The sequence below is a fragment of the Stegodyphus dumicola genome, chromosome 3 (assembly GCF_044657685.1).
Source record: "Stegodyphus dumicola isolate Sdum_Otavi_A_Nest chromosome 3, ASM4465768v1".
NCBI classification, from domain to species: Eukaryota; Metazoa; Arthropoda; class Arachnida; order Araneae; family Eresidae; genus Stegodyphus; species Stegodyphus dumicola.
Genome location: NC_140770.1, coordinates 90,179,339 through 90,204,391, shown reverse-complemented (window position 1 = coordinate 90,204,391; position 25,053 = coordinate 90,179,339). Strand labels below are relative to the sequence as shown.

The 25,053-nt window shown below is 30.6% G+C and overlaps 1 protein-coding gene and 1 long non-coding RNA gene across 4 annotated transcripts in view; one reads left to right on the top strand and one right to left on the bottom strand.

The window, feature by feature from the left end:
* Positions 1 to 1,848, top strand: part of LOC118191165 (serine/threonine-protein kinase haspin homolog) — a 36,644-nt gene extending 34,796 nt beyond the window's left edge. Inside the window, exon 10 of the mRNA XM_085812435.1 lies at positions 1,608 to 1,848. Within this exon, the coding sequence (XP_085668561.1) occupies positions 1,608 to 1,815 (208 nt within the window). The 3' untranslated portion in view covers positions 1,816 to 1,848. The remainder of the gene's footprint in view (positions 1 to 1,607) is intronic.
* Positions 1,849 to 8,804: 6,956 nt separating this feature from the next.
* Positions 8,805 to 24,438, bottom strand: LOC118191164 (uncharacterized). Of its 3 annotated transcripts, none has more exons than XR_015040001.1 (2): positions 24,308 to 24,411; positions 8,805 to 9,155 (listed from the first exon to the last, which is right to left on the bottom strand). It is a non-coding gene; the product is annotated as an uncharacterized LOC118191164 (long non-coding RNA). The 3 variants fall into 3 exon arrangements; XR_015040000.1 differs by lacking the exon at positions 24,308 to 24,411 and adding an exon at positions 13,778 to 13,911 and having other exon boundaries at positions 8,811 to 9,155; XR_004758535.2 differs by lacking the exon at positions 8,805 to 9,155 and adding an exon at positions 21,162 to 21,501 and having other exon boundaries at positions 24,308 to 24,438.
* Between the last annotated feature and the right edge of the window lie 615 nt (positions 24,439 to 25,053).

The window sequence follows — 25,053 nt, the reverse complement described above, 5'->3', positions numbered from 1 at the left end:
TTTGCCAAAATTTAATCGAAGCCTGCTTAAGAATTTACCAGAAAGTGAGAAAAGTGATTTCAAACTGGCATAGCCAGTGGCTGACAAATAGAAAAGAACAAAAAACAATTAAAAAAGCCCGCGCTTTGTAGGTGTGAGTCTTGGTGAAAAAACGGGAAAAGGGGTGTTAAATTGTGAAAATTATAAAGAAGGCAATGAGTTGGAAGAGAAAATGGCGTCTTGTTTTCTGGTTAAGGTCTTGAAAACTAACCAGTAAGGATGGCGACGTAATTCCACAATTTTAAATTTTAATACTGGCCAAAATTTCAGAAAAACGAAAAACAGGTGTTAAAAAAGTCAAAATTCTTCACGTACTCGAACTATAATACGTCTTGGAAATCTAAAAAGGCCATGTTTTCGTTAGATATAGGATGTAAATGCCAATATTTAAAAAAAAATACATAAAGAGAGTAGTACATTCATTAAAGCCTAGCATATTTACTCAGAGAAAAGAAAAGACTTTTAATTACATATTCACATTAAATTGCTTCTAAAATGTCATTCAACTATTACCCTGGTTTCAGGTTTAGGTAATAATTATCATTTCACCATAAACAAGCAATTTAAAATATAAAGTTAATGCCAGCTTTCTTTAAAGCGTGGAAAAATGTGAATTTGAATTTCTAAGAGAAGATTTATTTAGTAATTCCTCTTGGAGGTAATCTGCTTATCTGCTTTGTTGCAAAAGTTTTTAAGCCCTTTCTCGGAGATAGAAATAGGTAAAACTTTATATATTTTGGAACTAAATTTTTATTTAATTTACGTTCTGACCTTTATTATAAATTTATTATGACATAGAAGGTCCAGCACAGATCCGTCTTTTGTCTTTTTAAATTCGTTACTGCTTCAGCTATGACTATTCTTTAGAGTATATGTATATATATATACCGAAAACGTTCAACATTTCGAAAATTATAAACATTCAGAATTATATATGCAGATATACTATGCATTGAAAACGATAATAGTTGTCTCCAAAATATTTAATCTGATATTTTATACCTAAACATACATTTTAAAAATCTTATAATTTTTTTAATAATGGTTTTCATTTTAATATGCATTCTGCATATCTGACGAATTTTGCTAAAAGAACTTAAAAATTTAACGCGCTTATCATCATCATCGCACAGAACATATTTTCTTCATATCATGTGAGAATGTAACTGAAGTCATCCTTCATTCGTGCGTTTTTTCAAAAAGGGAAATGAGCTAAACGGAATTGAAGTGAAAAAAAAAAAAAGAATTGGGGGACTTAATCATTTTCAGCAACTGTCGTTACCATGATTATGAACGCAAGCTGAGAAGGACAAAATAACCTTGAAATGCCAGCTTAAAATGACCTAAAGTAACAGAGTATAGTGTTAACGCAGCCTCGTTACATTATTTGTTGTTCATTTATATTTCTGAAACTACTATAAATTGCAGATTTTGAATATTACAATAAAGACCTGAATACGATTGCAAATGGAGCCCGAATAAAAAAAAAGCAGCTGCATTTCAAAGAAAATTTACTGGAACTAAATGCATTAGCGAATATTTAAACAAATCTTTAATTTTTGTTTCAGGCGAAATTGGCAGGAATTTTATCCGAAGACGAATATTCTGTGGTTGAAGCACATACTTGTATGTCTGCTTAAAACCTTGGACGCTCAAATTTCCAAACCTTTCGGAAGGCTTCAAAATTATGCATTTAGAACACTTTGGATCTATAATTATACTTGTCTTTTATATGACAGCGCTTCTCAGTTTGTGCGCGATATTGTATTGGAATAATTTCATACTTATAATAAAACCGAATTTATGTTTTAAGAATCTGTTTTGATTTATCTTTGGTTTAGACAGATAGAAATGAAACATTTCATTTCATTACTCTGTTGAAATATAATGATTAATTCTACAGCTGGAAACACAGTTTTATTAAAAATATTGGAACAATGTCAAATATACCACTATTGCTTTTGTTTAATAACTGTTGCAGTAAAATGTATAAATTTTTTAAAAATTATATCGTTTTTAGGACATTAAAAGGTAAAAACAAAATGGTGTTTAGCTGTCACAATGTTCTTGATTACATGTGATAAAAATTAAATTGTAAGATACCTATGTATGAAATGTGTTAGGAATTAATAGAATTCCAAAGAATGATAGCAATAATAATACACAAATGTCTAAATTGCAATTGCATTAAATTCAATACTGTTTTACTTTCATAACTTTGGTGTTAAGTCATCCATTTTTAATAGATCCATTATTTTATTTTTAGTGATATATGGAGAATTAAGCATTAAAAATATTAATATCTAAATAATTTAAAAGGCTATTAAAAATTCAAAAAAATATTTTCTAACTTTTGAGCATTTATCTGAACTTGAGTAACTTAAGAAATTGGATTATATATTTTATTTCATATATTTTAATGTATTGAATGCAGAAAATCAATACTTAAAAAAATAAGTGTTTGTTAACACGTGCAGCCTTGTTTCTTAATCAATATAGTATTCCAAGACGTTTGACTTTTCTCGAGAACTTGATCTATCCGATACTGTAAGTGTACTTTCAATTCTTTCAAATTTCTATGTGATTTATAAATCCTACCCATTGTGACTTAAAAAACACGGGATTATTTTTTTACTTAAAAAATCATCATTAAATTGTTAGCCTTTGCAGAAGAAATAGAAATATAAAACGATATTCGAGAACTCACAAAAATTCGGTAAATTATGTCTTGTCTGCCACAAGGAGAAGAATTCGTTACTAGCTAAATTGACTCGTTCTGAACACGAAAGTAACAGTAAAAATTTAATGTACATAAAGGTTTCGCAAAAGAAGTGGGGTGGATTTTCGAAAAAAAAAAAAAAAAAAAATTCTAGCTTTATCAGCATATTTACATCACTGGTACATTTTTACAATGATGATATCTGGTCAGAAAATACATTTCTTAGTAGAATTTATTAGCTTCGAATAAACTAATGTTATTATTAAGAAGCCCCTCTTTAACGCATATGCTTTGTTTTATTTAAAATGCATTCACCTTAAAAATTTTTTTAAATTAATCTCTGACTTTTAATTAATTATAAGCAAAAGGAAACAAAAATCATTCATCTAATTTTCAGACATGCAATAAAATTCTATATATTTATTTTAGTGCAAAGAAAAATATGTAAAGTTAAATTGTACTTAATTTCTATGTAAAATGAAACACAAGGTCCTTGCGTACAATTTCGATAATTACTAGCACAATATTAGGCTGTTTTATTAAGAGTTAGGTAGTAATAACTTGAGTATAATAAACAGTGTTCAATCTAAGAATAATCTTATTCTATTCGTTTTGCAATCAAACACTTTACTTTAATAATGAAAACTTTGGTGGCATTTTGAATTACACATTTTTTTTTTAAGTTTTTGGTATTTACGCATAACAGATTTGCAAATTCCTTCGTAAGCTTTACTTCTAGAAATCGACAACATTTTTCTTGTGCATTTCCCTTTTTATATATCTATTTCTATAATACTCATTCAGAAATGAAATTTTTATTCCAAATTGTCCCCTGGTTTCATGAATATTAATTTAAAAACTATTTAGCAGGATATAAATGTAAATACATTGTGACCTTTGATGAAGCATGATTTACCTAAATGTCTGCAACAAAAAAATGTCTTTTTCTTATCGGAAACAGAGCGAAAAGAATGTACAAATGTTGTATAACTAAATATTTTTTAATGTTAAATCTCTTAAAATTTGGGTGTTTTAATACACTTTTAATACTTTGAACCTTGAATCAACTGAACACATGGTGCCGGACAAAACTAACAAAAAAAAAAAAAAAAAAAAAAACATTCGTATATCATATTGACATTCTTATAAACATTCGTATAGCGGTAGTACAATTTAACTTTTAGGTTCGCGTTGTGAGTAACCTATGCAAAGGAAAAATCAATGACCCCAAATTCAATTAAACTCCATGTTTCTTAAAAGCCTCCCGGCTCAAACAAATGGAGGGACATGACAGATCACAGTAAATTATATACAAGATAAATACACAAATACAATTAAATTTTAAACACACATTTATTAAATTCTAGAATATTATTATATTACTAAATAATGGATATCTGCATTACAATTCTTGGAACAAGAGAATCGAAATTCTATTCTGAGCTCTACTCCTTATGCCAACGCAAATTCTCACCAGCTAAACGCCGAGAGAAAATCATATCCGCTGCTCGCTGGTTCACGCGGCCCGCAGCAAGTCAAGGCCGCAACAGGGCAAACGTCCCGATCTTTTTTTTTCAGCTTAACTTCACATCGCAAGAGTCAAATCCGACGCAATAGCTGGCGCTCGCGAAAGCAAGACCCGCAGGGGTCAAGCCCCACTCCTTTCTCCTCTTACTCTTCAAAAATCAGAATCCGAATGCACTCTAGCCTGGTGCAAGCACCCAGGAAATCTCGGTTTCTCCGCCTCTGTGAGTTCATAGGCTTTCAAAAATTATAAAATTAAAATCACACCAATGCCGTAATTTTACGTTATTTAAACTGAGAAAATGATACACCCATGACGAATCCAACTCCAGAAAATCTGACAATGCAGTCCGAAAAGCATCTGTACACACAGCGTGAGAAAATAAAAATGGACCCCCCCAACTAACAAGAGGAACTAAGCTTTACGAGAATCCAATTACCTAAGCTTAGTTCAACTCCCACTGTCTTGAAGTAAGCAAAACTGCAATTTTAACAAAGCGAAGGCAAGACGATTTTCGTTTCACACACCATTAGAAGAAGGCGACAACACAACACCCTTCTGCCTCCATTGTTATTAAAAAGGCCATAAACCAGATGGCTCTTGCAACCGTTTCCTGTCGTTGTTACACTACGCTTTCAGGAACTACCAGTTAAATAAGGCTTTAACAATTTAAGAATACTTTTTTCCAGATTAAAATACACATGAATACAAATAAAAATATTAGAATAGTAATAATTAAAAAAAACACATATTAATAATTAAAATTCGCGACATAACACAAACTTTCTTCCATCAAAGCAAAGCAAATTTCGATAAGGAGTTTATGATTGTCACAGAATTATCACACAATGGGGAATTTGAAATAAGAAGAGTAAAAAAAAATGATATAATATAACTCATGGTACTGTCAAAAAAAGTTTTACGGGCGATATTTCCATTGCTTTATACCAATGACTTTAAAAGAATGAAAGTTCATCAAGACAAAACAACAATCCATAATTCGAAAAGTACCATTGTATTCCTTGAAAAAATGAAGACTGATACAGGCATTACTTACAGACCTTTTCAATGTATTCTTGAAAAATCTTCTGATGTTTCACCTATGGACTGTAGTTCCTTTGATCTTTTGACAAGAGCTCTTTCTAAGATCAAACTCACCACGATTTCTCTGGAACGTTTTGGAAGAGGAATAGAAATTTCATTAAAAGTCCTTCTATTATGGAAATTACAATGCAGACAGTCCAGAAAAAAGGCTATCAGATCAAACTTAAAAAAAAAAAAAAAAAAAAAAAAAAAAAAAAAAAAAAAAAAACTGTTTATATTTTAAACATTAATTGTGCGGACCCCAAATCGTTCTAAAATGTGTAAGCACTTTCTACAAGTATGATGAACTTTCTTCATAATTAATTTCTAAACATTGAGATATAGTATTGACACTTTATAGTTATTGAAAATCAAAGTTTTGATTTAATTATTATTAAACGAAATATTTTGCTTTAACCTATATATATATATATATATATACAAGGACAAGCTTTATATAATTGTATGCCAAGGAATTAATTTTGGAATAACGCATATCCAATGAGAAAGATTGCTTCAAATACTTTGCTATTCTTAGGCTTGAAAGATAAAATATTGAAATTTACAAAAAAAAAAAAAAAAAAAAAAAAAAAAAAAGACAAGACTAGTCCTGCTATGCCACATATTAAAATTAGAATATTATATCACACATGTACACACACGCGCGCGCACATACACATAGATATGCGCAGGGTGATTGAAAGATATCTGGCGGCAAAAATGTAAAGGCAAATGAGGATACCTTAATAGATTCTGGAACGGAATGCGTATGTCAAAATGGTGATACAGGGCACTGTTGAGCGGTAAGTTAAAGCATTTTGTTGGTGTATATTTTCCTTCTGCTCCCAGATTTCCACCATTATGCTGGGATCTGGAATGAATTACCGGGCCAAGCAATACACGATTGTGTAGCTAGTCGATACATATTTTATCCAGTTGATGTCCAACTGGTGGCCGGCAATCCTATCTTTAGGCGTTCGCCAGCCGCAATCACAATATCACCAAAAACTTTAAGAATAATCATAAAAAAGATGCAAGTACACTTCGTGTATAGGAGCGTTGCATTTATGCTCACCGACTTGCGTGTTACGTACACATAAAATCCAATCAATGAAATCTCTAAAAGCTTAAAAGTAATCCTTTTGGTCTCACCGCAGCTTATGATGTTCATGAGAATTGTATTCTGACTTCATCGTGAAAGAAACATTTTTGACCTTGGTAACTTTGGCAAAGCACACTCGATGACAAGAGATGTATCACGTAATTTAAAATTCTATTATTGAAGAAAAAGTACCAATGCAAAACTCGTCCTAATCAAAACCGTTGGTGCGCCGGCTTGAGTTAGAATATTGGGTTCATTGGCACCCAATATTCTAACTCAAGCCGTAAGCAGGATGCCATATTTTTCAAATTTAATTCATACCACAGCGCCATTCATCAAGAAATCTGACCTCTAAACAGTTCACTCTTATAGGTAAGGTGGCTAAGATAAAGAAAGATTTTAACAAGATTTGGTGGAGTGCTGTCGGTGATTAGAGTTTTTTCATATCCAAAGACAACAATGACCCTATTTTCGATGACATGGAGTGATATCTGGATTTAGTATTTTTAATCGATATCACTGCAAAACTCAATGACTTGAATACCACGTTAGGAAAGGAAAATGAAAAGGAACACATGTATCGGAAATGATGAACTCGATACCTGCTTTTCTGGCTAAAATAGGTTTGTGGAGAAACTTACTGGAGAAAGACTATCTCTGTTTTTCGTCATTTACCCTCATTATAAACCAGAAATTTATTCTGGCGTATGATTTATCTAAGCATGTTGAAAAACTTCTGTTACTTAGCTCAGAATTAAAAAAATTTTGTTTTATTATTAAATAAGAGTCTGAGTAACAGATTATTACTCTTCGGACTGATATAGCATCCAAAAGCACAGAAAATAAAAGTTATGGAGTTTTCAAACTAATGGACACTATTAAATACAAAAACATACCTAGGTATACACTAACAGAGAAAGCAATTTTTAGGTCAACCTACCTCTGTGAGCAGGTTTCTTAACAATTTAAAATAATAAAAAACGAGTGCAGAATTGTATTGAATCCAGAGCACGTGAAAAACAACATGGTGCTGGCATGCTGTGCATCAGAAAATGCTCAAATTTTAATAAGTTGTCAGACAATATTAATAATCAAATATCTTATTAATAGCAATTTAATGACTTGAGTGAGCACTGATTTTATATTTAACAATTTGAGATATTTAACAATTTGACAATTTATCAGTTACATTATCTTGTATTATTAATTTTTTATTAGTACGTGCTTTTCTTTATTTTCTAATTTGAAATAAAATTAGTTTGTACTTACACCACATTTGCGTTTTATTAGTGATTTTTTTATTTAGTTTTAATTTAATTTATTATTTGTAAATAGAAAATCTTCCAATAAAATCCCATATTTTCATGAACTGTTATTTTTCCAAACATAAATAAATCACTGGGTGCCAGCGAGGCACGGCAGAAATTTAACAATAACTCTTAAGGCAAAACGAATTGGCAGCACTGATTTTATCTATAGGGCTACGAAAGGAAATGGAGCTCAGAGAAGTACTTAAAATCCTTTCTTTATACTTCCTTTTAACAGAGAGCACACCAGCGGCCGAGCGGTAAAATCGCTGAACACTGGTAGTTCGGCCCGAGGTTTGAATCCTTCGAACGGGCTGGCTGAATGGGAGTTTTTGTGGTTTTCCCCGTCAGTAACGTGTATACGAGCCAGTTTCTCTTAGAAAGTCCTCCACGAAGCCATCTTTTCCCTTAGGCAGATAGCCCTCAAGGCTTTGCCATAATCACATAAACCAAACCTTTAAGAGTTATTCTGTCTTTAGCCGTAGTCCCATAAAAATTTTGATGCCATTTTGAAATTACATTTTTGGGAGGGTGGTTTTGGTACTTGCCCTTTTCAGAAATGAAAATTCCTTTGTAAATGCATATTTAGAATCTAGAAATTAATGACATTCCCATTTTCTTCCTTTAGTTGTTTCTATATTTGATACATATTCAAAAGAACTGATATTTTCATTGCAACAATGAATTAGTTTCTTGAAAATAAATAGTTTAATTTGCCATGCTCAGAGTTAAGGTAAAAGGCTTTTTAAATTTCATGATGCATGCAACAGTTAAAATGTATCTTCCATCTGTGTATCCTCGTCTACTCTTGGCACACGAAATCGTAGAGTTCCGTAGTAGAAGAATATATTGAATAAATAGACTAATTCATATTATGAATATGAATTTACATAATCTAAATTAATGACATTGTTTTGTAATGCGGAGAGATATCAGATCCGGGCTTAAAAGTAAAATATCCAATGTGTTACATGCTCCCAAGGAATCTGTTATTTTTAATGGAGTGCATAGTTTGCTTTAGTTTATACTAAAAAATTAGACAACAGAACAAAAATTTTCTCAGAATACATTAAATTTATTTCCTTATTCTGAAGAATAAGTTCCATTTATAATTTTTTATTTCTGCTAACAATTAATTAAATTATTAATACGTTTTTCATTCTCTTTCTTTTTGCCATACTAGAGAAGCAAATACTAGCAGTCATAATCACACGAATAACCATGTGATGGAACATATTTCTGCGGAACGCTAACAACTTTGATAGTTTGCACAGCATGTGTCACGACTTTTACTGGCTGAATATAATATTCATATTTTGGGTATTCTTTTTCTTGATAGATAACTCCAGCTACAGCCACGCCGATAACAAGAAGAAATACCTAGAATAAAAAAAAATGGAGTTAAAAAAGTTGTTTTGAAAAATTGGAAAATTATTTTACAAAAAAAAAAAAAAAAAAAAAAAATAGCTCCTAATATCCGAATAGGTAAATGTGACAAAAAGTGGCACTGACTTCCGACCACACGTGGGAAACATAAAAGATTATTAAATAAGTAAAATCATGTTCGTTCTGTTTCCTAATACTTTAAACAGCTTACATTTAAACTGTTGTTGAAGGACATCCTTGAAATAAAAAATTTATTTAAATCTTTAAAAATATTTTTGGATCAATAAACTTTTTAAATTTCCATAAACTATTTGCTTACGTATTACACTCTTATATTTGAATCTTCTCTCTCTTATATTCTAGATTATGACATTTTTATTTGTTGCAAGAATGACTTTTAGCTCAGCCTCAAATTATACAGCACTGATTTTTCATGAAATTATCTGATTTAGTTTCTAATTTACTGCTATGATTATAAAGGCAATTTGTTACTTGTAACCTCACGAAAGTTTCAGTAAAAGGTGATGAGTGGGAATGTTTTGACAGAAATTCTTCAATTGCATCATGTTTGTTTTATTTTTTTCTGATGTTATCATAAAGTTCGTTTTAGAAATATCGAACAGAAGTGTTCATAGCAGAAAAATAGGAATGAAAACATTTAAGTAGATTTGCTTTTTTATTTTATATGTATATTCATATATATTCATTTTACAGTTTTATTTCAGTCTTAGGTGAAAGAAATTTGTCAATTTATCGGACTTCTTTAAATACAACATTAGATGTTACAATGCTTTCATCTAACGCTTTTTATAACTCACTAGCAGATAAGCTTTCCAAATGAGCGGGCTGAGGCCAAAACAAAAATTTGTAAGTTCTGTGTACACCTGAAACGAAAATTCATAAACATTTCAGTATGAATAAAATCATCTCATTCCTTCCAAGGAACAACCAATTCGTTTTTTGTTGCCAAACCAGGAAACAAAAACTTTTGACCCTTCACGTATGTGTATGTCCCGTATGCGTATGATTTAAATTTAATGTAATATAACAATTTGGTTCTCAATGTCAATAAAAGAATAAACGTCGCAATAACATATCATGTCAATTATTCTAAACCGAGACAAAAAAAAAAAAAAAAAAAAAAAAAGAAAAAGAAAAAAAAAAGAAAAAAAAAAATCCAACAGCAGCTATTTATTTGAAATGCTAACAGGAACGAAAAAGTTTCGACATACAATGACGTCACATGCAGTCGCGTGTTTTCTTCAACGTCAGACTATGATCTTCTGTCAAAATAATATATTTAATGTTTGGTAATACTATTTTTATTTCACATTTTGTAAAGCATACAAATTAAAAAAAAATCTACGATTTGAAAGAAAGCAGTGGCAACGCTTTTCGAAATAAAGCAGATTTTTATTTCCATAGCGCGAGACTGTTGCCGCTCGGAAAAATGAGTGCGAAAATTCAGAGTTTTTAAGAAATTTTTGGAATTCGGGGTATCTCTCTCGAAATAGTTCCCCCCGTCGTTCCGGAGGATATGATGTCACAAACAAACAAACAGACAGACGCGCACAGACTTTAGTAGAATAGATTTTAGATCGAATTGAAAGTTTTCTCATTTTCTTTAACCTTTAAAAGAGAAATTTCTGATTGGTATTTCACGATTTAAAAGTCTCTAATACAAAATTGCTAAAGTAATTTTAATGCCGCTTCTCAATATACACACAATGTATTGAGTGGCAAATCAGTGTCACTTTCTAGGCATTGAAAAGCGTAAAAATTCATTTTTGAAATCTTTCAGTATTTTCAAATATTGTAAAGTTTTAATTTAAATAGTGAATTAAATAACTTACTCCTTATGGAATGGCAATACCGCTCACAAACTGCTACTTGCTAGTCAGCGTAGGTTATTATTTGTCAAGGGATGTGCGATCACAGATTACTGATATGTGATAATATGTTAGTTAATAAAATGAGCCGAATAAGCTGTATTTTCAGCTAAATTAATTCAATAGATCTTCATAGGTAGATATAGATAAATAGATTGATAGTTAGATAGATAGATATAATTTAGAAATTAAACTAAAATCAAAGCAAATTAAAATATCAGAATCATATATGGATAAGCGAAAACATGAAGAATTTGTTAAATGTACTAAACAATGCAAAAAATTACTGTACAAATTTGACACAAGAAAAACTTTAAAAATTAAATAATGCTATCATAAATTTTAATTAAAAATTAAAAACAAAATCTAATTGAAAGCTATCTTACACCTCCTCGAGGGGAAAAAATGCACCAGCTGAACAAAAACGAAATTTGAAAAAATAACTACTTAAATTATTTAAACTTGAGACATGAAATTTAAAAAAAAAATAATCTGAAAGGTTTCAGATTTTAAATTACGTCCAAAGGGGCGTTTTTTTTAAACATTTTGTCTGTTACTTTTATTTATTAAATATCACGTTCTTCACACTTAAACCATAAAATTCAGTTCAAAAGCAATATTGCAAAATAGTTTTAAATTGAGCATATGTTTACAATTTCCGATACAGTCTCGCGCGCTGGAGATATGTTTTTTTCTGTACAGCGTTACCATTGTTCGCTTTGAAATCCTTGAGTTTGTTAGCTCCTTTGGACTAAAATATATATATATAATATATATATATATATATACATATATATATATATATGTATATATATTGCGTAGAATATTGCTATTGCTTGCTTTTAAATCGTTGAGTTTGTTAATCAAAAATTCGTTACAGTTTTACAAAATATGAAATCTATAATAAAACAAATTCCAAATTTCAAATTCGGACTTTCAAATGCTCATGTTCGCAGTAGGATTACGTCATTCAAAATTGGATGGCTTTAGGTACCGTTGTTTTATCACAATGCGAGAAACATGCATACATTTAATGCAGATTCTTCATTATTTAATTTCTTCAAATATAATACAGGGCGATTGTATTTGGTGGCAACGATTTGAAAAGCGATACGCTGTTATAGAGTTCCGACGCAAAATTGCAAAACGAAAACAACAGTCCTTCACGGACAAAGCCCCTTTGGACTAAAAATTAAAAAAAGTTAAATTTGAAAGCTTTTAGATTTTAACGGTCGCCCAAAAGGATTTGATAGTTTTTTTTTTTTTTTTTTTTTTTTTTTTTTTTTTTTTTTTAACGCTGTGTCGCTGAGCTGGCAGTTTGCTGTTGCACTCATCCATTTCTTTTTTACTCTTTTCAGCTTTGTTATTAAGCAACAATTTCGTCGCACTTAAGCCATATACAATTCAACAGCAAAATTACAAAAATCTTAAAAGCAGTATAGCAGTATACGTTTAGAATTCCCGATGAAGAGTTAAATGTTGACATACATATTTTCTGGTGTTTTGTTTTGGGGAGGATCTTTTCTTAGTTCATCAAATCACTGCTGTTCAGTTTTCTTACTAAGATGGCTTTACAAAACATTTTTTTGTCTTCTTATTATTAAAGTTTTGAGTTTTTACTTTATTTATTAAATATACCCTTCTTCGGATTTATGCCACATAAAATTGGATTCTGCAGCAAAATCACAAAATATTTAAAAACAAGTTATCTTACTGATATGACAATCTAGAATTAATGATAGAATTACTGATAGACTGTGCTGAAGATTAAAAAAAAAAAAAATTCGTACAGTGTTACCAATTCTCGTTCTGAAATCGCTGAGTTTATTAATCCCAAATTCGTTACATTTCCCAAAATATGAAATAGTTAATAAAATTAATTCAAAATTCGGGCTTCCAGGTGCCAAGATATGGGTTATTATTACGTTTTTCAAAATTGATGGCTTTATGTATCGTTGATTTTTCACAATGCAATATGCATATATTTAATCAGATTCTTCATTATTTGATTTATTTAAAAATAATAAAGGGCGATAATATTTGGCGGCAATAATTTTAAAAGTGACACAACCGTTTATATTGGATAACGCGAAATCCCGTTTAGGGACTAATAGCCCATTTCGGCTAACGTCGTTTGGGCTTAAAAATGATTTCATGTTTCCTGGGATATTTTTATCAGGGAGTCGGCGCCTAGAAAAGTGTAAAATAAAATTACTTTATTTCTGAGCTAATCAATTAAGAAAATTAAACAGTGAATGAGTATTTTTACTCTGTTCATCATCACCAGAACAAAATGAAGTAATATAATTATTTTGCTGAAAATGAGATATTTTATAACGATGAAAGTTTTGCGAAACTGCCAAACTTTCCTTTTTTACATAAACTTATACTATTTAGTTTTGGTATAGCCAAACGTTTTAAAATATGGATTATATTACTTTATAATAATTTTAGAATTAATTTGTGTGCATAAATATAAAGTGTCAGAATTTGTTTTTACAAAATTAAATTTCTTTTTAAGTACACTTATATCTGAGGCATGATACAAAATGATGAAAATTTATCCAAACTACTACTTAGTAGAATTTAATTCATCTACAATTTAAAATCGTGATTTTGTTAAATTAATATTTTAGTTATATATTCATTATACGTAAAGATCATGCGCATTAAACTGTTGAAAAGAATATTGGGTTAAAATCACGATGAGTGAGTTAAAATTCTTACCATAAATTTCAGCATGATGTTGTTTAGTAATTAATTTTCAAAACAGTGAGTATTTAGAAGGAAATTCCAGCGCCTCTACTGCGAATGACTAAAGAAGTCATGAAAACCCCTTTTATATAGTACGAAATAGCTTGCAAGTAAAATCTAGAAAGTTAAGAAAACCAAATCCAAAGTTTTTAATCTCTCCTTTGAACCGAAAATTGGATTTGAGATAAATATTGATCTATTTTCCGTTTCTCATTTTCGGTCATGCAGATAAAATTTCATAGTTGTTTACAATGATCAGTTTATCTTATTAATTAGTACTGTAATGAAATGTAAATTATATTCTGTTATTATTTTCGAATATCATGAAATACATCAGTTACTGCATATAATCGTAGGCGATATATCTCGATGACCTACTGGAATTATGCATCTACATATAAATGTATGAGAAAAAATTCTTTAAATAATCATAATATCTTTATAGTATCAGCAAACAGTAATGCAAATATGATCGTTGCCGAAGAATGAAAGCGAGTGAAATAAACATTTATTCAGCTTCCACAGCAGACGATATTGCAGATTTGGGTGGAACATTTCCAGAAAGAAAGAAAATGAACTAACCTTTAAAATCCGATATTTACATATACAATTTGAAACCCAAGTTTTCTCTACGTATCACTAAAATCCTTTATTCTACTTATGAATAAATGTAATAAAAATAGGAAAGCCGAAAAACTGAATTTTAAAGAGCTAAAACTAAGCAATAACAAGTGTGAGTCTTTGAATGAGTAGTGAATCGGGAAATTATTTTTGCTAGGCGGAGAAGAGATTTAAATAGCATTTGTTTTCTTTTACGATTACATAAATCTATTTAAAAATTTTAATTTATTTAAAATTGATTGTTGATAATTATTCAGTTATTATTAGCCCAAAGGGGCAATTTGCCTAGAAGGGCTATTAATCTCGTTTTGACATTTTCTGTTGATTCACTATAAACGGTGAATTACTTTTTAAATTTTTGCCACCAAATATTAGAGCTCTGTTTTATATTTAAAAAATTAAATAATGAAGAATTTGCATAAATGTATGTATGTTTGAGCACTGTGATAAAACAACGGTATCTAGAGCCACGAAATTCTGAATAACGTACGTCTCCACTCGAAAATGTACATCTGGAAGCTTAAATTTGGAATTTGTTTAATCTATTTCATATTTTGTAAAGTTTTTGATTAAGAAGCTCAACGATTTCAAAGCCAGCAATGGCAGCACTGTAGGAGGGGAAAAAAAACATTTTTATCTCCAGCGCGCGAGACTGTGGATCGGAAATTCTAAAGATATGCTCTTTTAAGTATTTTGTGATATTGCTGTTGAATTGAATTTTATGGTTTAAGGGCGAAAAACATGATATTTAATGAATAAAGGTAACACACGAAACGTTAAAAAAAGTCCCTTTGGGAGTAATATCTGAAAGCTTTCAGATTTTTTTGTTTATTATTTATTATTAATATAATTTCACATCATTTTCTTCTGGATTCCATCTTTCTGTGACTCTTTTCTAGAGAGCAACGATCTGCTCTCATATCACGGTGCTAAAAAATCTGGAAAACACTTGATCAAGAAAATACTGAATAAGTGGGTATGAGAGACTGAAACGCTACTCTTTTAACAGTAAAAATACTTTTTTATAATTGAAATCGAAATGTAGATTGATATACAGGAGAAAAATCGAGAGACATATTTAAACCACTGGATAAAATGTTTAAAAAATGGAACATTACAGAAGTATTAAAGATTATAACAGATTTTATATAAAACATTACATTATATTTAGAAATCTATATTAGTTCTAGCTAGAAGAAAGGTATTAAAGAAAAAAAAATATGCAAAACCTTTCCATTGCTTATCATTGTTTTCTTTAAGATTTACATACGAATATCTTAGCACTCGCTTTTAGGAAAGTAAAATAAGGAAACGAAACTTCGTCAAACGTAACCTGCAACTGCATTATATTAGTTTAAATACACAGTATTTTATTTTACAATATTTACTTATAATTTTTCGATTTAAAATATTTATTCGTCAGGTATGCATTTCATGCTGGCATTGTAATGAATGGGTCTCTTTTTTCTTATGTATACATATGGAATGATATTTTTTATTAGGACGTCGATGAAGGACAATGGAAGCCGATTCATGAAGAAGTACGTATATAATGACGAAGTGACGATGTATAGAATACGTTATCAGTAATACTGACTGATATAACACTTTTTTTGCTCCTGCAAAGTACATTCAACATCAATTTCCCAGCGTAATAGGCGCAATCTACGTGCCAGTTCTAGATCACGTTTGTGTCTTTTCTACATCTTTAAAGCAATTGATTTCTATGAAGGAAACAGTAAAAGACTGCAGCACGCTGGCAAAAGAGTAGCGAGAAAGAAAAGAAATAATGCAATATGTCTAAAATGAAAATACGGCTCAGAATAAATCAGTTTTGGTTCAGGTTTATCACTATCGGTAACTAAAATTGTAAGGATCTTAAGTTTTACTAACGTTTATTTTATTTTAAATCTTTACTATCACTTCTTATTTTCTACTTCCGGCCAGAATTGAAAGCTTTAACTTATTTATGCAAATTTGTCTTGCGAACGCCAAGTACTTAAGTTGTGGCTTTTTGCCAAGCAAGAGAGAGGAAGGAGCTATTAGAAGCAGGCCGCTTGCCATAGTAGTTTTACTCGGTTGCTGGTTGCCTTCAAGGCCAGAGGTTTAATCCTCTTGATAATTTTAAACGTATCGTAGTGTTAGCAGTTCTCTGTACTACATACGGCTTTTTGCTAATATACGGCCAATCTTGGAGTAGGCACTTGTTTGATTAATCCAAAGTTAAGTTTAGTTAGAGTTTAGCTAATAATTTTATATTCTTACGTTCAGACCACAAGTGGTTGGTCTCTGTATTCCGAAGTCCGGAAATCATTGTAAAGAGAGAAAAATAAAGGGTTTCGTATACCCTTCCTGTGTGTATTGTCTACTTCCCAAATTTATTAAACATAGTTTTAGTAAGCTCCCTGTTCTGAGTCAGGACATTTAATGCTCCCAAAGCAAGTAAAGAGGAACGCACAACCTGATAAAATTTACAGCATCAAAATTTAAAATTATTATTAGCTAAAGTTTTATATACGTATATGCATAATAATTAGTAATAATTATGTAAGTGCATTCGTAATCATCAATAATAATCACGCGAGTGCTTATAATAATCACGTGAAGCAGATAAATTTTGAAATGGCACAATTTATACAGAGATTTAGTATAAATGCAGTAACTATTTTTAGGATGGAAAGGGCAAATTAAAATGGCGAGCTAAGGGACTATTCCAGATTAAAGTCAGAATTTCGATTCGTATATCTTTATACATATGTAAAATATAAAAATCCGAAACAAAACTATTAAACTTAAATTGAATCAGCTGGCAACAGACCTTCAAATTCATAAATTTTAATTAAACATATTCGCGTTTCAAAGATGCGATTTTGCGTCACTCTGCCGCATGTTACGTCATTTTTTCTCTGCAGTTTCTTTGCACTGCGACATCTTTAGCTCAATCACTGCTCAATTTTAACGTAAAGACTGTCCGAATTATCAATGCGACCGAAGGCAATACGCATTATTTTTTTCTCTCCTGCTGCTGCTTAAATTAACCACATCTTTCGCTTTGCCTTCTTTATTTATTATTTGAAATGTAAACTTCGTATATGGAAATTCTATGACGTGTTTAACACCCTTAATGTTGTACCAGTTTTAAGCAAAAGTGCATTTCTGAATAATTGTTCCTGTGAAAAATAAATATGATGTTCGTCAAGTCAGCTGTGATTTTTGTACGAATCTTCGTCTAAGTAACAGTCTTCTCAGCCACGACTAAAGAAAGAATGAACGGGTTTCATCTTCCGCAAAAGAACAACACCACACACACACATATATATATGTAATAATGTAAACTTAGATGTAATGTCATAGAAATATATAGGAAAGTTGATTGAATAGATATTGGCGAGAAAAGAGGTAGAAGCAAAGTGTGCAGGTATCCAGAATGACAGCTTATTAAAGGAAGTGTCGGCTCTTTAAATTTTCAGTTAAGCTCTTAGCTACGTCATCATCTCTGCGTAAAAGTCATATGACAGGATTAATCTAGAAATGACGCCATCCAGAAAAGAGATATTACTGATTTTTGAATATAGAAGGAAATCATCCAAATTAAAATGAAGAATTAAGGGGTTATTGCTAATTTAAATTATAATTAAATTTAATTAGTCGGACAGCATACCTCAAGTGCAAAATGGAAAATTTACTCCTCATTTTAAAATTTATTCGGCCACCTCTTCAGTATTTAAAAATGATAAAAAAAAGTGTTCATGATTTAATGCTTCAAGAGATCAAGCATTACTGTCGATTTCAAGATCATGAAGTTACACAAAAAGTGCTTTAAACTGCCTGTTCAAAGCGATGCTCAATTGTTACAGCGTACTCTCTATTAACCAGACTATTGCAGAGCAAGCAGGTCATGGATAACTAAAAAACACGGATAATCCTAATTGTCAGTATTCATACATATTGTATTTGTCCATTTCTTATAAAAATCAGTAATTTTTGAGAACTTTGTTTTTGAGAGTGTTTAAATAGTTGAAGAATTTCACTGCATATTTTTCGAAGTGTGATTTTATCTTTTTGTTCGAATTCCCTTTGATCGAAGAAGTATAACAGAATCATTGCTGTCTAGGGATTAATGTAATAGTCAGTATCTTTTTCACTTGTATTTTCAGTATCACCCTGTTCCTTTCTGTTGATCTGATACGATATTCTCATCACTCAAGCACTGAATGTGCGACTCAGTCGAGTCGTCATTGAACCATTCCTCGATGTTTTTTTCCCAATCGATATTTTTGAAAAAGTTTTATATTTTCTTTTCTTTTTTTTTTTTTTTTTTTTTTTTTGCATGTAACTTTAGTTATTACATCGACTTCTTCAACATTAGATAAATCTCCGATTTCTCTATTATGAAGAATTTTTTCCATGCTTGGATTTGCGTGTGTTTGTTTTCTACACACATTGATTGTGAGTCATAGCCTTAAATGTGTATCCCCGGGCACCGCCAAGCACGCATAATTCGCAAACCGGATAACCCGCATACGGATAATTGAGACTATACTGTAGTGTTTTGAGCGAATACATGTTCAAAAACAAAGGTTTGTTTTTACATGCGTATAACAGTTTCTTTTACTCTTCTTATAATATATAAATATTTAAAGGCTCTCAAATGATGAAAAACTGGAATTTTTTAATTATAATAACTTTTATTTTTTCATATACCAGCGCATGCTTTTATTTTTTATATGTAATGCTTCAGTGCAGTTCACAAAGACCAGTTACCTTATGTAAGGAACGGAGGTAATTGCCAATCATCCCTTTATAATGTATTTCTTCCGCCTTCTTAGCGAGTCTTTGTGGTGTAGTGGTCTGCACGCTCAGCGCATAATTGAGAGGTCTGCCGTTCGATTCCCGGCGAAGGCTTTGCTAATTTCTCATCTTTATTGCTTCCAAAAAATACCTAATGTCTCTGCAGTGGTACCCGAATTAAAAAAAGGGAGGGCGGATGATGAGTCTCCTCACCCAGGATTTGGAAACTGAGTCCCCTAAAAATCCCAGTTGCTCTTTAAAAGAGGGAGTATATAAGGTATTGCTCCCGCCTTCTTAGCGAGCCTTCGTGGTGTAGCGGTCTGCACGCTCATTGAGAGGTCCGGGTTCGATTCCCGGCGAAAGGGTTGCTAATTTTTCATCTCTCACCTACTACTGCTTTAACCCTTTTTCTCTAAAAACGATTCTGTGTAGCTAAGTCTTTTTCTCTTTAAAGGGGAATAGGTAAGCTAAAAAAATATGTGTAAGATAAAAAAATAAAGCTCAAAATTATTAACTTTAATTTATCTTTTTATTTTGCTGGTTTTAATTTGGCCACACCCCTTGTCTGGAATATAAAGTGCGTCCTATGAAAATTAATCTGTTTCGTCTTTATGTAATCATGCATCAGTGTGACACCTCTTGTCCAGTCGGAGTAAAGGAATTTTTTTGCTAAGAATACAACTGATATTATTTTCACTCCATTTTTCTCTCTTCTGCTTACTACTGGCAACTTGCGTGTTCTCGTTATGCTGCTTTGTCCATTGTTCTAAAGATATACTCCTTTGTATGAAAGTGTGGAGGGTGCGACAAGAACCCAAAATGATGTATGAACACGTTCGTGCATACTAGAAATGTCTGCGAATAAACTAATATATTGTGTTGTGGGTCGAAATGGCGCATTGAGGTGATACAGGGTACTGTTGAGTGATAGATAAAATCATTTTGTTGGCGTAATTTTCCATACGCGTCCGGAGATTTCGACCATCATGCAACGCTACATGGATCTTGCCAATATGCATTTTATCAGTGAGGCTACGGGCGGAAACGGAGGAAAGACACTCAAAGGAGGTACACGGAAATCGTCCTTTGTACTTCTTTGAAGAGCTGTTCCGACTTTAGCCGCAGTCCCATAGGTAAAATGTGTGTCGACGAACTCCGTTTCTTGATGGAGGGTATTGAAAAATGTATAAAATTAAATTGTACAAGGTTCCTAAGTATGTACAATTTCGGCTCTTTTTATTATAAAATTAGGTTATTTTATTAAACATTAATTTGCAATAAATTGAGTAAAATGAACAATTTTGAATTTAAGAATCATCTCATCATATTCATTTAAGAATTAAACATTTTACTTTATACATTAAAATTTTGATGACATTTTGAAATTACGTTTTTTAAGGGATCTTCGGTATTTGCCCTTTTTAGAACTACCAATTCCTTTATAAGTGTATATACGGACTCCAGTGTAGTATAAGTGTATATACGGACTTTATCGCCATTCTCTTTTTTTAGTTGTTTCTATATTTGATATGTATTAAGAAGAAATGATGTTTTCTTTGCAAACTATAAATTAGTTTCTTGAATATAAATAGCTTAATTTGCCATGCTCAGAGCTTAAAGTATAAGGACTTTTAAATATGATGACTTAATCAATAGTAAATATGTATCTTCCACCTCTGTATCCTCGTCTACACCTACAGCATGAAATTTTAGTGGTATACTATTTATCAGTTTGCACGATCTGACTTATCTGATATGACTTGGTTTTATGTGTGCAAGGAGAGAGATCGGATTCAGCCTTAAAAGTAAAATTACTAGTACTTTAGAAGTTCCCTATTAAATACCCTCATATCCTCACCTTTCTATATTTAAGGAATCTCTTATTTTTAATGGGATGCATGCTTTGCTTGACATTATACTAAAAAATTAGATAACGGAACAAAAATGCACTTAGAAAATAATAAATTTATTTCATTATTTTCTAGAAATAGTTCCACTAATAATTTTTTTCTTCCTGCTGACAACAAAATTCGTAAATTTCTTTGAAGGCGTTTTCTTTGAAGGCGAATACTTTTTGTTTTTGACACAGACAAGGCCAAATGCTAGCAGTCATAATCACATGAATAGTCATGCGATACAACATATTTCTGTGGAACGCTCACAACCTTGATAGTTTGCACAGGGTATGTGACAATTTTTACTGGGCGAACATATTCGTATTTTGGGTATTCTTTTTTTTGGTAGATAACTCCAGCTACAGCCACTCCGATAACAAGAAGAAAAACCTAGAACAAAAATACTAAAATTAAAGTTGTTAAAAAAGTATAGGAACAAAATATTTTTTGGAAAATTATTTTGAAAAAGCAACTTCCTCAAAATTATATGTACTAGCTGAATCTTCGTGAAAACTACTGTTAAAATTTTTGTATTTATTTCTATTAGGAAATGCAATTCGTTCCGTTTAATTTTACAAGTAATCTTCATGGACACGAGTGTATTTCTATATAAAATTTGATGGACATTAGGTGGACAAATTTGGTGAGACAAAAATTCTTCCTCATACTGTCTTTTATTTTTCTGATGTTTTCACAGGGTTCGTTTTAAGAACATGAAACACAAGGTATGAAAGGGGAAAAATTGTGATGAAAAAAAAATTTATTTAATTTGTTTAACTATTTATCTATTAATTTCATTTTACAGCTTTACTTTAGCTGAACGAATTTTAACAATTTATTGCACCTCTACTACTCATACAACTTTGGATTTTGCAATAGCTTGATATATCACTTCTTATATCTCATTTTAGATCGAATAAAAAGTTTTCTACTTTCTTTCATGTTTAAAAAGGAAATACTCGGTTGGTTTTCAGAAATTTAGAAGTCTCCAATAGGAGAAAATTACTGAAGGAATTCTCAGTGTCACTTTTCAGTACTGATGCAACTTATTAGAGTGGGAACTTAGAGTAGCCTCTAGACAGTGAAAAGGGTTAAAATTCGTTTTTGAAATATTTCAATATTTTTAAATAATGTAAATTTTAATTTTGAATAATAATAAGTTAAATGACTTATATCTTGTCAAAGGGCAACAGTGCTGAGCACTTGCAATCTGCAGGTCTGCATAAAAATTATTTGCAAAGTGGCGTGCATGGTTACCGATAAGTGATGATATGCCTGTGAAATAAATGAGCCTTAAATATACATCGTAGACACAAAACTCCTTACCCAGCCTTATTTTTGCAAAAATCGGTCGTAGACATGCATTTCCAATTGCAAAAATGTTTTAAAATAATGCAAATATTCCCATTTTTAATTTTTAAATTTAAAGAAATCAGTTTTGATTAAAATAAAAGAAATAACTTTTTACTCGTTCATCCCGTCCTTGTATTTATGTTTAAGAAAATTTTATTCGCTTTGTGAAAAATAAAACACAAAAAGTGTGATCCGTAGAACAAGAATTGCCCAAGATATTTGATATTAAATCGGAGACATAAACAGGGTCGTACATAAATTGTTTGCATACATGCATAACTAAAAATAAAACATCAGTTTCAAATAACTGTTTCGGATATTAAGAGATTAAATGATGAGTATTTCAGAGAAAAATATGGATCAGTATAAGGCTTTTCAAAATGGAGATCTGATTCATAGAATCTTATAGAATTTGTGGCCTAGAAATCATAGGCAGGCTTCACTATTGGTATTTGACCAACTCGTATTATTATTTGCATTAATTAAAAGGGAGAAGATTTTCACATTAAAGAATTTGGTACAATTGCCAGATTATGATTTTAAAGTGACAGAATTTCACGAGAATATTAATAACATGGTTGTAGACTTCGAAAACATATAAGTTGCTTTTGTGAAAATTCTTTCCGCATACCAGATGTAACAAAACTGTAAATTAAAAAACGCTAGTAAATCTCAAAAGAATATAATTTAATCAACCTCGAATTATTCTCATTTATTTATTAATCTTCTCGGTTAATGCAAATTCAAAATAGCTGAAAGGAAACTGAATGTGATGTGAAAAATCAAAAATTTTGAAATTAAATTAAATATCTCGGTTAGTTTTTGTCGTAGGAAGTGAAACTTTTTTTAACGCGTATAACAGTTTCCTGACCTATGATACTTTCCTAAGTATGAAGATTTCATAATTCTAATAAAAGCTAAATTCTTTAAATTAAAAAATAGGAAAACCTAAATAATATAAAAGCAAAAATCTTTGAGTCATTTAAAACACTTTTGTAACTGGAAGTATATGTTTACGACCAGCGATTGTGAATATAAAAGTTAAGCATTTACGCAAACACGGTATATATAGCGCATTATCCTAGTTAATTTTTCTATGTAAATTAAGTAAAATAAAAGGGAAAATTAAAAATGTTGGTAAATTAAACAAGTTTAAATTTACGTTGTTCCGGAAAAAAAAATTCCATTTACTTAGCACATGAATAAAAGCACAGTATTTTAATTCTAACTACCAGGAAAAGAAAATTAGTGGCTTAAGTTTCGTTGCTGTAAATGAAATATTTTAACTAAATGAATGTTTTGCAAAAATGCCAAAAGAGAAGTTTATTTTTCTTATATGAACTGACAGTATTTAATAATGATGCAGAAAAAATATTTACAATGTAAATAATATTCCTTTGTATGTTTCTTCATCTAATGTAAACAATTTTTCTCCCTTAATATTATAATAACTTCAGAAATACTTTGTATGTATAAATAAAATGCCCTAGAATTTTTTCCAAAATTAAATTTCTTTTTAAGTGTTCATATAGTATTTGAAGCATGGGTACAAAATAATGAAAATGCATTCAGACTGTTGTTTAGTAAAATTTAACTCGTTCATAATTAATCTTAAATAAATATTTCATTTAAATACATTATATGAAATCATATAAATATTATAATTCATTCAAATCATATTTATAAATATATATTTCATTTAACGTAAAGTGATTTTATTTAACCATTAAAATCGTGTTTGTTCAATCAACTTTTTAATTATATTTAAATTTTCCGTTATATGTAAAGAGTATATGTATTAAAAATATTGCTGAGTTAAATGCTGAAAACTTATAATGCTTACCATGAATTTGAGCATGTTGTCTAATATAGTGAACGTTCAAATCTGAGACTGTTGAGAGGGAAATTCCGGCGTCTCTGCTGAGAATGAACAAAGAAGTCGTAAAAACCCTTTTATAATGGGCACCAACTTGCCAGAAAAATCTCGAAACCTAAAACAAACCCACTTAACGTTTTTATCTATCCTTTGAACCGATAGTTGGAATATTCGGAAAATTTGATCTATTTTCCGTTTGTCATTTTCAGAGATGTAGATAAAATATCGCAGCTCTGTATAATGATCTATTTATGTTATTAATTAGTGCTATTACGAAATGTATATTACATTATGTTATTTTTGAATATCATGAAATATTATCAGTTACCACAAATAATCGTCGGAGCTATATCTCGATATCCTGCTTAAATTATGCACCGGCATGTAAATGTTTTAGAATAAATTCTTAAAAATAATCTTCATATCTTTATATCAGCAAACAATAATGTAAATATGTTTGTACTTGTAGCGAGGAATCAAAGCGGGTGAAATATTCACTACTAGATCGCAGATTTTGTAGAACATTGAGAGGAAGAAATAAAATAAAATAACGGTAAAATCTGATATATAAATGCAAAAACTTGAACAAAATTTTTCTCTCTGCATTGCTGTGATCATTTTGATCTCTGTATTATATGAATAAATGTAACGAAAAGATGAATGTCACAGAAATTTAATTTTAAAGAAAATAGCAGTAAACAATAACAGGTGGG